This window comes from Triticum urartu, chromosome 1A (assembly GCF_056163025.1).
Source record: "Triticum urartu cultivar PI428250 chromosome 1A, HENAU_Tu73, whole genome shotgun sequence".
NCBI classification, from domain to species: Eukaryota; Viridiplantae; Streptophyta; class Magnoliopsida; order Poales; family Poaceae; genus Triticum; species Triticum urartu.
Window position 1 is genome coordinate 68237518 of NC_141873.1, and position 11745 is coordinate 68249262.

An 11745-nucleotide genomic window follows, 5' to 3' on the forward strand; every position below is an offset into this window, starting at 1 on the left:
ACACGCTGTATATAAACTACTCTGCCCCGTTTGTCTTACTCCGTGTGACCAAGTCAAAGCTTTGACCCATGCATGCGTGCATGTTGCATTAGCAGCAGCCACCGCGCGGTTTGACAACAAATATCATGGTTGACAATGCAACATGTTGAGAACATTTCAATGCTTGATGGCAACATTTCGGCAGCTAGCTTGCTACAGCCTACAGGTTGAAGTAAAATACACATCCGGCACTACTATTACTATTTCTCTGAGTTAATCCTTAGTCCAAGTGACGGCTAGTCGTAAAGTAACCTAGGACTATTCCTTCATTTCTTACACTGATATCTACAGAACTATTCAGTCATGAGAAATATTGCCGCTGGATTGCTACTACAAGCTGGAGTACTACCAAAGAACATATTTACAGTTATATTTTTTTACTTCACAGATTGACAACCAAAATTGTACTGGAGATAGCATCCCTTGTAAAGGTTGTTTCTTAGAAGCGTTCATTTGTCAAGTTTTAAGTATGAGCCGTGTATGCAGGAGACTGAACCATCAAAAGTTGAAAATGATAAAACTCCAAAAGTTGAACAGTGGCATTTGGCCAAGTATGGCGCAAATGTTCGTCTATAGTGTCTGTCACCTAAACGTGCCATTATATATGAGAGAGGTGAAACCAAGATCAAACTCGTCCTATAGCTAAGCCATGTCTTCAGATTCTTAACACAGACACTTGGTTGACCAATTAACATCAGTGCATCTGTCTCATTAGTTTAAGTGATTGATTCTCATGTCAAACGACAGGCTGACTTAAAACATTTGGTCGAAGACGTTAGTGGATCCTACCATCCGACATTAGTAAACCACTTATATTTCCCTGGCATCATGCAGGACAGACTACAGCTAAGGAGTTGATCCATTGCACATGCTGGTCAAAATTTGTAGTAAGAGAGAGGTCATCAGGAATTAAGTGGATGATTAAACAATTAAACGGAGGTCTTTTGGCCAAGTCAAAGAGGCTGCGGGTCACATGCTTAATCATTTGGAATATTACATCTCAATTGCTTAGGCAAACCTTAACCCACGAGCTGTGCTGAGCAACAAAATTAAATATTGGTGTCTGTGGTGGGATCAAGTTGTCATAGAGAGGACAAAAGTTGTTTGCCATCATTTGTTTTCTAGTTATATAGTTTGGTTGCAGACACATGGGCCATCTTAATTACTTGGTTTTAATTTTCTTGTGGGGTTTTGTGGCGCGCTTATAGTATCATGACATACAGTTAAAAGAACAGAAAGAAAAGATAATGAAATGAATACTTGTTCAGCAGTTGTCCATGCCGTCCTTCTCACAAACAACCTCGTACATGTGGAAGCATTTCCTCCTCCCTTCCTTCTGCGATACCTCGCGAGCTAGGGTGGCGGCGACGATCCACCTCCTTCCCGGCCATACCACATCCTCCTTTTCCTTCATCCGCTGCTTTGGCGACGGTAAGGGGAAGAGTACCCCATTGTTTCAGACAGGTGGTGGTAGGGTGATATTTTTAGCTAGGTTTCGGTCCATCATCGGGGAGGCGATGGCCCCATCGTCGGCATGGAATAAATCATCCCAGCATCGTCCTAGCTCCGATGGTGCTTCCTGGCATCGTTGGGAGGCGTGTGAAGGGTAGTATGCCCTAGACCTGGTTTCCATATTGGGATCTTTTTTTCCTGTAGGTTTGTCTTGGTGGCGCTTTCCTGCGGAGCGGGTGGCGTGGTTGTACGTCTTGGTTCTCCGGCTCTAGTTTCAACCGACGAAGATTTGCCTGTTCTGGCCTCGGCTAAGAGCATGTGAGAGTTGTGTTCCCCGACTCCGTCTGGTTGGATCTAGAACGTCACACATGCCTTCTCCGACATTTTCTTCTCCGGGACAGTGATCTGCTATGCAAATTATGGTCATTAGCATCTTCTAGTCTGTGTTGACGACTTACCAGCTGCTGCTTTTACAAGCTTTTGGGTTTCAAAAAAATTGTTGCACTGAGCCGGATGCCCAAAGATGGCAACACGGCGGGCCGTCTATAGATGCATGAGGAAGAAGACTTCAGCATCCCTAATAATTTAGATGTATTTTTCAAATTCTGTAAGGTTTTTTTTTTTGTAAAGGTCGATGCTACTTGTCGTTTTGTTAAAAGAAAAAAGAAATTCTTATAGCAAAATTTTACAGGGAGTGTGTTGGTAACTATGAGTACTTCGAATGGGGTTAGTCTGCATGGAGTATGAACACAAGTTAGCGCTCTTATCGCTTAAATCGAACTAGCAGGTTATTAGTTTGGTCCAAGTCTCTTTTACCATGCTCTGTTTTCTTTTGACTTAGAAATCTCGTCTGGTTTCCCACTAAACTATACGCCAACTGTGAGAAGACGAGTAGAGGTTACGAGGACTCGAGGAGACAAGTAGAGAACCAACCTGTCTCTGACAAAATATCAATGAGTTTAAGCACACATGCACTATAATAGCTACTCAGTGTAGTTTTATTTAAATAGGCGGCTTTGGCGCCGCCATGGATTATTGATCGAGCTATGAAAAGAACACTTCATGTTGTCTGCATGTTTGAGAGGATCCCTGGATAGGATTAAGATAGACAGAAGCGAACTTTCAAACCTGGTTTATAAATATAAACCTAATTTTTGGACTTTAGTAAAATCACAACTTCCAGGCTCCGAAAACTCATAAGTTATTACTAGTGTAGAAATTGGCAAGAAATATGATCATTCAGACCTACTAAAAAACACAAGTTACAATACAAAATGCTATGGTACTTCCATTGTATCACAAACTAGATGATACTCTGCACGATGTTGCGGTAGTTGTTTGCAATCTGTTATTTTAATGAGACTTGGTTGTAGGAATTCGAATTGATGAAGCGAGAGGTGTGCATATTGAAAGAAATAGTATGAGTAACATTTATCATGCATGTTAAGAGAATAAAAGTAGTGGGACTAATGATGTGCCATATCTGATGAGGTGACATGTTTGCATATTGCGATAAATAAAAGCAGCGTGGATCAACTATTTAAGTATATAGAATAAGTGCAGTTTACACTTATATCATCAGCCGACCGTACAAAATTTTGACTACGAATATCATTTTAATTATTCATATGGGAAATTTGAAAATTCATATGTGAATATTTGTCTCGAAAGGTACTTCTAGAGTCCTATATTTTATTTATTTATTTTGTACATGTATTTCAATCTCTCAGTTTCCTACCAATACAAAGGTGAAAGAGAAGTACAAATTAGTACACTTATTTTTCTTTATTCGAATTGTGGCTACACCATATCTAAAATTGTATTTTTTATGCGACCAAATAAAACTAGTGAACGGTAATTTCCCTAGCTAAAATTGCCGAATCAGTTGGGAAAAAAATTTAGCTCTCTTGACTCAAAATAACAACTACAACTTGGCTTCCAAACATGAAAACGAAACTATTTCCCGTATGCAACCAGTATATTCGAATTTTAAATAATGGCCGAAGTTCCTTTTGTTGTTCAAAGATGCCCCAGAGCTTCAACTAGGATCAGTTCGACCTTAGCTGCACATCCCTCCTCTCTTTCGGTAGTATAATTGATCCCGCCGATTAAATCAAACAACTCCTGAAAGTACCACTACTTTGCAGGAAGAATATCTCTGGTATACATGCTAGTGATATTATTCCCCCATTTCCGGCCAATGTATCGAGGGATTTACATGTCAGCTCGCAGTAGTAAAAGTAAAACTAGACTTGGTGCAACCGGTCACACTTGTCTTTGTGAAGCAACCGCTCTGCCTCCTCCACGCTTGTCTCTATCATCATCAGGCTGCTTTTGTTCCTCCTGTTAAATTGACCTTTTGCATTGTTGTCTGTGCTTTTGTCTTAACAAGAAACACCCAACGACATTTCGAATCTGATATATGTCAAAGGAGCAACAACAAAAAAACAACAACAAATGATATGCCGGCTCAGTCTCTTGGAGATGCTCATAGGGATATGGTGTGCATGTGTGTTCATAGGGATATGGTATGCGCGTATATATGAACATCTACGTCTGTACTGTATTTTTTAAAATACTGTCCCCTCCCCTACAAACCCGGGAGGCAATTTGTAGGTTCTTTTGTATCGTCACATCTCCTCTATCGTTAGGTCGCCGCCCCCTCCCGCTCCACCGGATCCGTCGTTGTGGGAGCATGGGAAGGCCATAATCTACTGGATGGAGCTGCAATTTTCTCCGCTTTGGGACTTTTAGTAGGGTTGTGTGGCGGCGAGCCGATTATGGTGGCGACACTTCCGTTCGGGCAAAAAAAGTTTCCTCAAACCTCACCATCTCGATGGTATCGGTGCTTCGGTCGTCAATGGCTCGTTGGCGCAGATTTATGTTGATCTTTCTGGCTAGTGAGGTTAGAGCTTGCAGCGTTTGTTGACGCGATAGTGGCAGTGGCTTCCCTTGGAGTTTTGTCCTCCAATATCGAGTCCACCACGTCAGTGAGGCCTCCGGTGACGTCATGTGGCCTATGAACTTTTTTGCAGGTTGGGATCTTGGATCTTCCAGCGACAACGCCTTTGAGGGTTTCTACTCCAGGGTGTTGGTCCGTCAGGACCATGACCTTAACGACCACCCATCTGTGTCAACAATGACTAGGTAGCTCTGGTGATGGAGGAAGCAGCGACGGCACACCATATTGGTCCGTTCCTCAGAAAAGAAACATGTTTGGCGGGAGCTCTGGCGACTAGCTCACTTTCGTACTATGTTGTCGTTAGAAAAGGAAGAGAGCCATATTTCGATCTAATGCGCACATAAATTCTTGTGCTCTACCTAAAATCATCACTATGTTTTTTTGGGCACATGTTTATGTTGTGTATGTGCTCATGTCAAATTTCATGCAAAAGGAATATTTGATGATCTGGTGCTCTAAAAAAGAAATAGTTGACTTGTTTTGAAATTAGTAGCTTATAGATATATGATATTAGTATCATTATATATTTTAAAATATTATTTACCAATAATTATAAATAGTTTACCTTGCCGAAATGGAAGTAGTGTTTTGCATAGCACGTACTTGTGGCCGTGGGGAAAGACAATTTTGCGGTGGCTGTGTTGGGAACGGCTGTGCCGAAGCCGAAGAATGATCTAGAAATAAGAAGGCAAAGCTCACTCTCCGGAGCAGAAGGATGGAGAAGAAGAATTACTGCCAGCTGGCTCCGCCGTTGCGTGGGCTGGTCAGCGGTCAAAGGTGGACCGGAATCAGACACGTTGTTTTCTTAATCCGCTTGAGTTGTTTAATCTGGCGACACGCACGCGCGCGCCCCCCCTCCTCCACTTTAGGCTTTACCAGTCCAAATCCTTAAGCTCATTTCGGCCTGAACCACAGTCGCCATTAGTCGTCGGCTCTCTCTCGATATTCATCGGTCCCTATATAAACCCATCGATCCATCTTCCCTGTCTCACTCTCCTCAAGCTACAGCCTGCCGGTCAATCACTACTACTCGTATAGCTAGCCACCACCAAGATTTGGCCACCACTCGCGTACGTCTTCCTGAAGCTTGATTGAGCGAGTTCGACCTTGCTCATGGACATGGACAAGGAGTACTACAAGGCCTGCATGGGCATGGAGGCGCTGCCGATGAGCCCGGCCGGTTTTTCGGCGGTGACGACAGAGGCGGCCATGGCAGTGGCGACGGCAAGCGAGGACGAGGGCGACCTGAAGAGGGGCCCGTGGACGGCGGAGGAGGACATGCTCCTCGTCGACTACATCTCCAAGCACGGCGAGGGGCGCTGGAACTCGCTCGCTCGATGCGCAGGTACTTACTACTTAATCAGTTAATTATGTATGCAACTGAGAGCTAGCTAGCAATCTAGTGGCAAGATCATGCATGTCACATCTGCTTTAATTTAGAGCTCTTTCTGATCGATCACGTCGCAAGAGATAAGATGAGCTAGCGCTTTTCGTTGCCGTACCTAGCGTGTAGCTAAGCTATGTGCACTGATCACTTGCAGCTCATTATCCGCTGAGGTCCCTCCTCATGTTCTTTTTCGCTGATATGGGCCTGGTTTTGGCACGTGTAGGCCTGAGGCGCACTGGGAAGAGCTGCCGGCTCCGGTGGCTGAACTACCTCCGCCCCGACGTCCGGCGCGGCAACATCACGCCGGAGGAGCAGCTGCTGATCCTGGACCTGCACTCCCGGTGGGGCAACCGGTGGTCCAAGATCGCGCAGCGCCTCCCGGGGAGGACGGACAACGAGGTCAAGAACTACTGGCGGACCAGGGTGCAGAAGCACGCCAAGCAGCTCCACTGCGACGTCAACAGCGACCGCTTCCGCGACGTCGTCAGGCAAGTCTGGATGCCGCGCCTCCTCGAGCGCATCCAGGCCGAAAGCTCCTCCTCCGCCGCCGCCGCCGCTGCAGGCGTGGGTGTTCCGGCGCTGACAAGGGCGATGAGCTCGCCGGCCGGTGCATCACAGTACCACTGCTTCGATCACGCGAGCAGCGGGGGGCCGAGCCGGAAGGTGGCGGTGACCATGAGCCCTGACACCTCGAGCACGCTCCGGTCTTCTCTGTCACCGGCGGAGACGTCGCACGGAGCCCATTTCCCAGCGTGGGGCGCTGCCACTGCCACGGCGAACGTTGATGGCTCGATGATGCAGTGCGCCGGCCGCGAGGGTGGGGCCATAGGCGGCGATCAGTACGTCATCCACGGCGACAGCCTCAGCGGGAGCTGGTCGGAGCTCCTCGCCGCCACCGATATCCCGGACTTTGAGTTCGGAAATTTCGACGACAACTTGTGGAGCCTAGAGGACATTTACTGCTGACGATGAACTTAACTAGAGCGCCAAACTGAGCTCAACAAAATTGAAATTTGACAAGAGAGGGTGCATGAAAGGAAATTTGAGAGGAAACTAATTCGCGTTCATAGAGTGATCACTAGTTTATTAGGGCTACATAGTATGCAAAAATGTGCATATTAAACATCTTCTTTAATTCTTCTACATGGCTAGAAGATTTGTATTGTTTCTGTGCTTATATGTAAAAGTAAATCTTACATGAAAAACCTAACCTAGTAATCATGCGAATTACAGTGGTTCTTTTTGTGGGACGGAGGGAGTATTTTATACTCCCATACAGTACTAACAAAAACTGAAACCTAGAGAAATCAAATTCAGAAGGGAACTATACGCATGGACGATATATTGCGTCGAAGCTTACTTAATGTGATTATGTGTTTAAAAGTTGCTTTAACTTATTTTAAATCCGTCCTTGCTAACAAAAACTCCCTACGTTCCTTCATGTAATGTGTATTATTTTCGGCACGGTGACCAAGGTACACTTTAAATCCCCTTTACCTTTCCCAACCTTTGGATTTCATCGAGCCATCGTTATACTGAGGTCATTTAGTACATAACACACACAACAGGAATTGCAGTTAGATTTTCCAAAAAAAATGCATGATACTAATATTTTAGGCTAAATGATCATATGCAATTTTAGGTGGTTGAGATTTCAGAAAAAATCAAACAGTTGTGACGTTGGGATATATACTTAACCTTGTTAAAATTATTCTGGACACTGTATAGAAACTTGTTAATTTTCCAAGCAAATTCAAATAAAAATATCACATTTTTGGAGATGAGATACCAAAGATTGAAATGCGATACTCTCTCTCTCTCTCTCTCTCTCTCTCTCTCTCCAATAATTTCTACAGAAATTACTCCTTGACCTCTCAAGTTTGGATTTTCCCTATTCGTATATTTCTAGTCATGTGATCCAAAATGGCAAGAATGAACCAAAATTAGTTAGTATTGAAATCTTGGAGGTCATACTCTGGCTCGCAAAATGTGAAATTTATGGATGAGGCACGACTATTTACTCAAGGAATGTTCATCACCTGATCGACGAATATCCTCATGTTTTTTCAAAAAGGGGAAACCCCGGCCTCTACATCGGTAGATGTATTCAAGTAATTAGCATCTTATCCACATAAGCTGACCCGGCCAGAACAGCATGAAAGAACATCCACATGTAGAAATGGATCCTTTAATGCTTGGATAGTAAACCTGGCTAGCTTATCCATAGCTAAAGGATTCTTGTGTATATTTCTAGTGCACCATCCAAAGGCATCTTATGCCAAATTCTTGTCTGTTGATCTTGTAGGAACCCATTGTGTTGTGACGACGTTTTCCATTCATGTGATTCAAAGACGCATGAATAAGTCGGAATTAGTTATAGTCTATGTACTTTGTTGTGCAAGTGCACAATGCCTTTAGCTTGTTGTGCATCTTTTGTAGTACGCCTCTCCAATGGCTTCATGACTTGAGAAGGGAGGACAAAAAACAGTCAATGGTGTGATAAGGAGTCGGTGAATTGGAGAGATTCCACCACGTACTTCATTGCACACTTTAATTTGGAGTTTGGGCCAAGCTAAGGACTTGATCGAGATGACAAGTCTGGTCTTCGTAATATATGTAAACACAACTTGGCTTGCTTATCCATAGCTACAGGATGCCTAGATAAGCTCACCTTGATACGACTGCCGCCTTTCTCTAGGTAAGGAGACCTAGCTAATGGTTCTAATGTATAATCCGCGGTTTCATGAGTGTGGCATGCATGGATGCATCACACCATGCTTGATATTCGAAACCAACTATAGAACACTGAACACCAGCTGGGATTGATTCTGGGTGTTCTTTCATTTACACTAGCTAATCAATCAGTTTTTCTAAAGCACATCTAGACGTGTCATAAATATTTCACATATAAATCATATATCATTGATCTTATCTGATCAATGATATATGATTTTTATACTTACTTGGGTCACTTAGACGTGCAATAATTGATCAGCTGGATATTTTTTTTTCCTTTCTATACTTACTTGGGTCACTTAGACGTGCAATAATTAAGGCACATCTAGATGTACCCTAATCAATTACTAAAAGAAGTGTGCCGCATGGAACCGCAATTTACAAAGCTAATCCGCATAATTGTGTAGCCTTTGAATTCGGAAATGTTACTCCACATAGCAATTGATCTCGGTTGTCCTTTTGTTTTTCATATATGCCATATTTACTTGAAGTTATATTTTTCTTACACACATGACGCAGATTATTTCTTCTGAGAAGTTCCAATTGAATGAAAATTCCGTTGTCTCAGACATGCAAAAATAGATACTCTACACATGAACATTGCAAGTAAACCATACTTGCTTGGCATTTAAGGAGGGCTTTGTTCAGTTGACTGCGTAAAAATCTCCTTGTAAACGTGCAATGGTAGTGGCCGCAGGTCCGCAGCCAGCGAACCGGCCCGGGCGCAAGAGGTGTCACGTGTAGTAGCTTTGGTCCTTGGGCCTTGGCGCCAGCTGGGAGGTCAAAGCTGCGGTCGCCGGTCGCCGGCGACGGTCGTCCGGTCAACCTGGCGTGGCCCCACGTGGTGCAATGACGTCGGAGACCAGATAAGGCAGGCCAGGCCCACTCGTGCGGGTTCCGCAATTAGTTTAGTTTCCCCAGGACCCGAACGACCGGCGCCGATTGGTCAAGCTGCGAACCTAGGAGAGGATCCTGGCCGTGAGATCAATTGCCTTTTTATTTTCTGATGAGATCGAGATGAATTGAACTGCCTTTCGCTTTTGCCTGCTGGAGACTTCAAACTAGTTTGAGCACTGATACTTGTACTCACTACTTGGCATCAGCAGTGACATGTTCCTCCACTAACTCTCTTTTGGATGCAACTTATGCATGATTGGTCTGCATTTCTGTGACAGACTGATGCATCGATCAACAGTGTCGTGCTCTGTTTTTTTTTCCTAGGAGATGTCGTGCTCTGTGTTTTGGTGCGACCTTATCATCTCCCGCCGCCTTTTGGCGGCTGGTTGGATTTCTTGCAAGCTTTGCTTCCCCAGCAGCAGCGCTTAAGCTTGATCATTAAAGCATGTGCAGATTATCTGAGCTCGGTGAACAGTAGAATCCCTCAAAAGTAATTTTATTTAGCAAACATTGACAAATGCTTTGATTGCTTGTAAAGTTTCATCATGGGATAATTCGTGAAAGACATGGCAAAAAAATCGATGCTTCAAAATGTTGTTTTTCAAAGCATTTTGTATCTTTGTTTGCCACGACTTCCACGGATGTCATCCCCTTATGAAACTTTAAAGCATACAAAGCATTTTTCAAACTTAACCAATTTGTTTCAAAAATATTTGAGTTCTTTTAATTCGGATTTACTATTCGTACCGAGCTCATACGAGCTCGAGCTGAGAACAACACTTTCAGCCTTCTTCCAAGAAAAAAAATCATAGGTAGGAGTAGCTCATTGGCAATGAAGGAGATAAATGTTCAATAAATTTGGATAATACTGGTGTTTAATATATTCCTAGAAATATTGGTTACAACTTAGGCACACATGCACACGATTACACCACACTCACAGACGACATACCCATTCACACTGCCATAAGGCCTACTTAAAATCAAAGCGATGGACCTGTCAAATTGATGAAATTACCACATATGCATTACTATCGACATAAAGGACATTAGCCATTGAATGATATTCCGCTTTAGGAAAATAAATAGAGTATCATACCTGAAGTCATAGTTTCTAAAATCGGACTGAACCGACAGGAAAAAACCTTGACCGGTGCCTTGCCCAGTTTTGTTAGGTGTGCCAGTCTTTTAGTAGAAAAATATATTCAAAACAAGATGCATCAACAAGGAATCAAACACCTAACCTTCAGGCAAGGCATGGTAAAGGCCCAATAACCAGCTGGGCTAATAACACTTTTTGAAATGAAAAACAACAGTGGTTTACATCATTTTTAAGTGTATTCATTTCATGTGAGGTCAATGTTTAAAAAATATCTTAAATATTACATTTTTGTCACAAATGAACCGATGCACTAGCGGTCTGACCAGTAATAACCCGAACAGACAACCTCACCGGTTTGATTTTTTAAACAATGCCTGAAGTTTGATACATGATAGGCCGAGGCTATGACCAGCATTCGAACCATCCATCCAATGGTTGGTTCTCAGTAGAGTTCAACCACAATTTGTGGTTTTAAAAGATAAAACTAGTTGCCGAAAATTGAGATTCATTTTAAGGTTTAAGGTGAAATTCATGCAAGTAAATGTTACTGGATGTTTTCATTCCGTGGTGATTTATGCGAGGTACTAGGGAAAATGCTTGGCTTAACACATGCTACATGTGAACTCGATCTAAATAACAGAAATGCTAAAACCTTACGTCAGACTTTTAGGCATGACAAATCAAAAAAAATTCATGGCAATTTATACTGGCACGAGGATGAGAACTTTAGTTTGCAAGGACATCCATTTCCTGCCATAAAATAAATTGAGACGGATTTGCCATGCTCGCCAACTAAACTTGCAATCCTCGGTGAATATAAATTACCATGAAAATGTTTGATTTGCCATGCCTAAAAATTTGACGCTCGCTTGATATTCGGATCCTTAAATAATGAAGCCAAATATATTTTTGAACTTTTTTAAATGCAAAAACTCCTGCATGTATGAAATGGAGAGCAACTTTTTTCACTGAAAAAAATGGACAACAACTTGGCACTGTAAATTTTGTACAAAAGGATGACCATCTGTATCCGTGAAAAAAAACATAAGAAGACTATTCACCAAGTTACATAAGTTGTACCATATTTATTTATTTATTTATTTTGCAAACGTTCATAATCCCTTCGTTCATAAATATAAGTCTTTTTAGGGGTTCAACGAGGGACTACGT

The 11745-nt window shown here is 42.9% G+C and overlaps 1 protein-coding gene across 1 annotated transcript; it reads left to right on the plus strand.

Moving 5' to 3' along the window:
- Positions 1–5358: 5358 nt before the first annotated feature.
- Positions 5359–7045, plus strand: LOC125556405 (transcription factor MYB2). The gene is made up of 2 exons (XM_048719173.2): positions 5359–5798; positions 6064–7045. Exons 1-2 carry the CDS (start codon positions 5567–5569, stop codon positions 6804–6806), a joined length of 975 nt encoding a protein of 324 aa, XP_048575130.1. The 5' UTR covers positions 5359–5566; the 3' UTR covers positions 6807–7045.
- The last annotated feature ends 4700 nt before the right edge of the window (positions 7046–11745 follow it).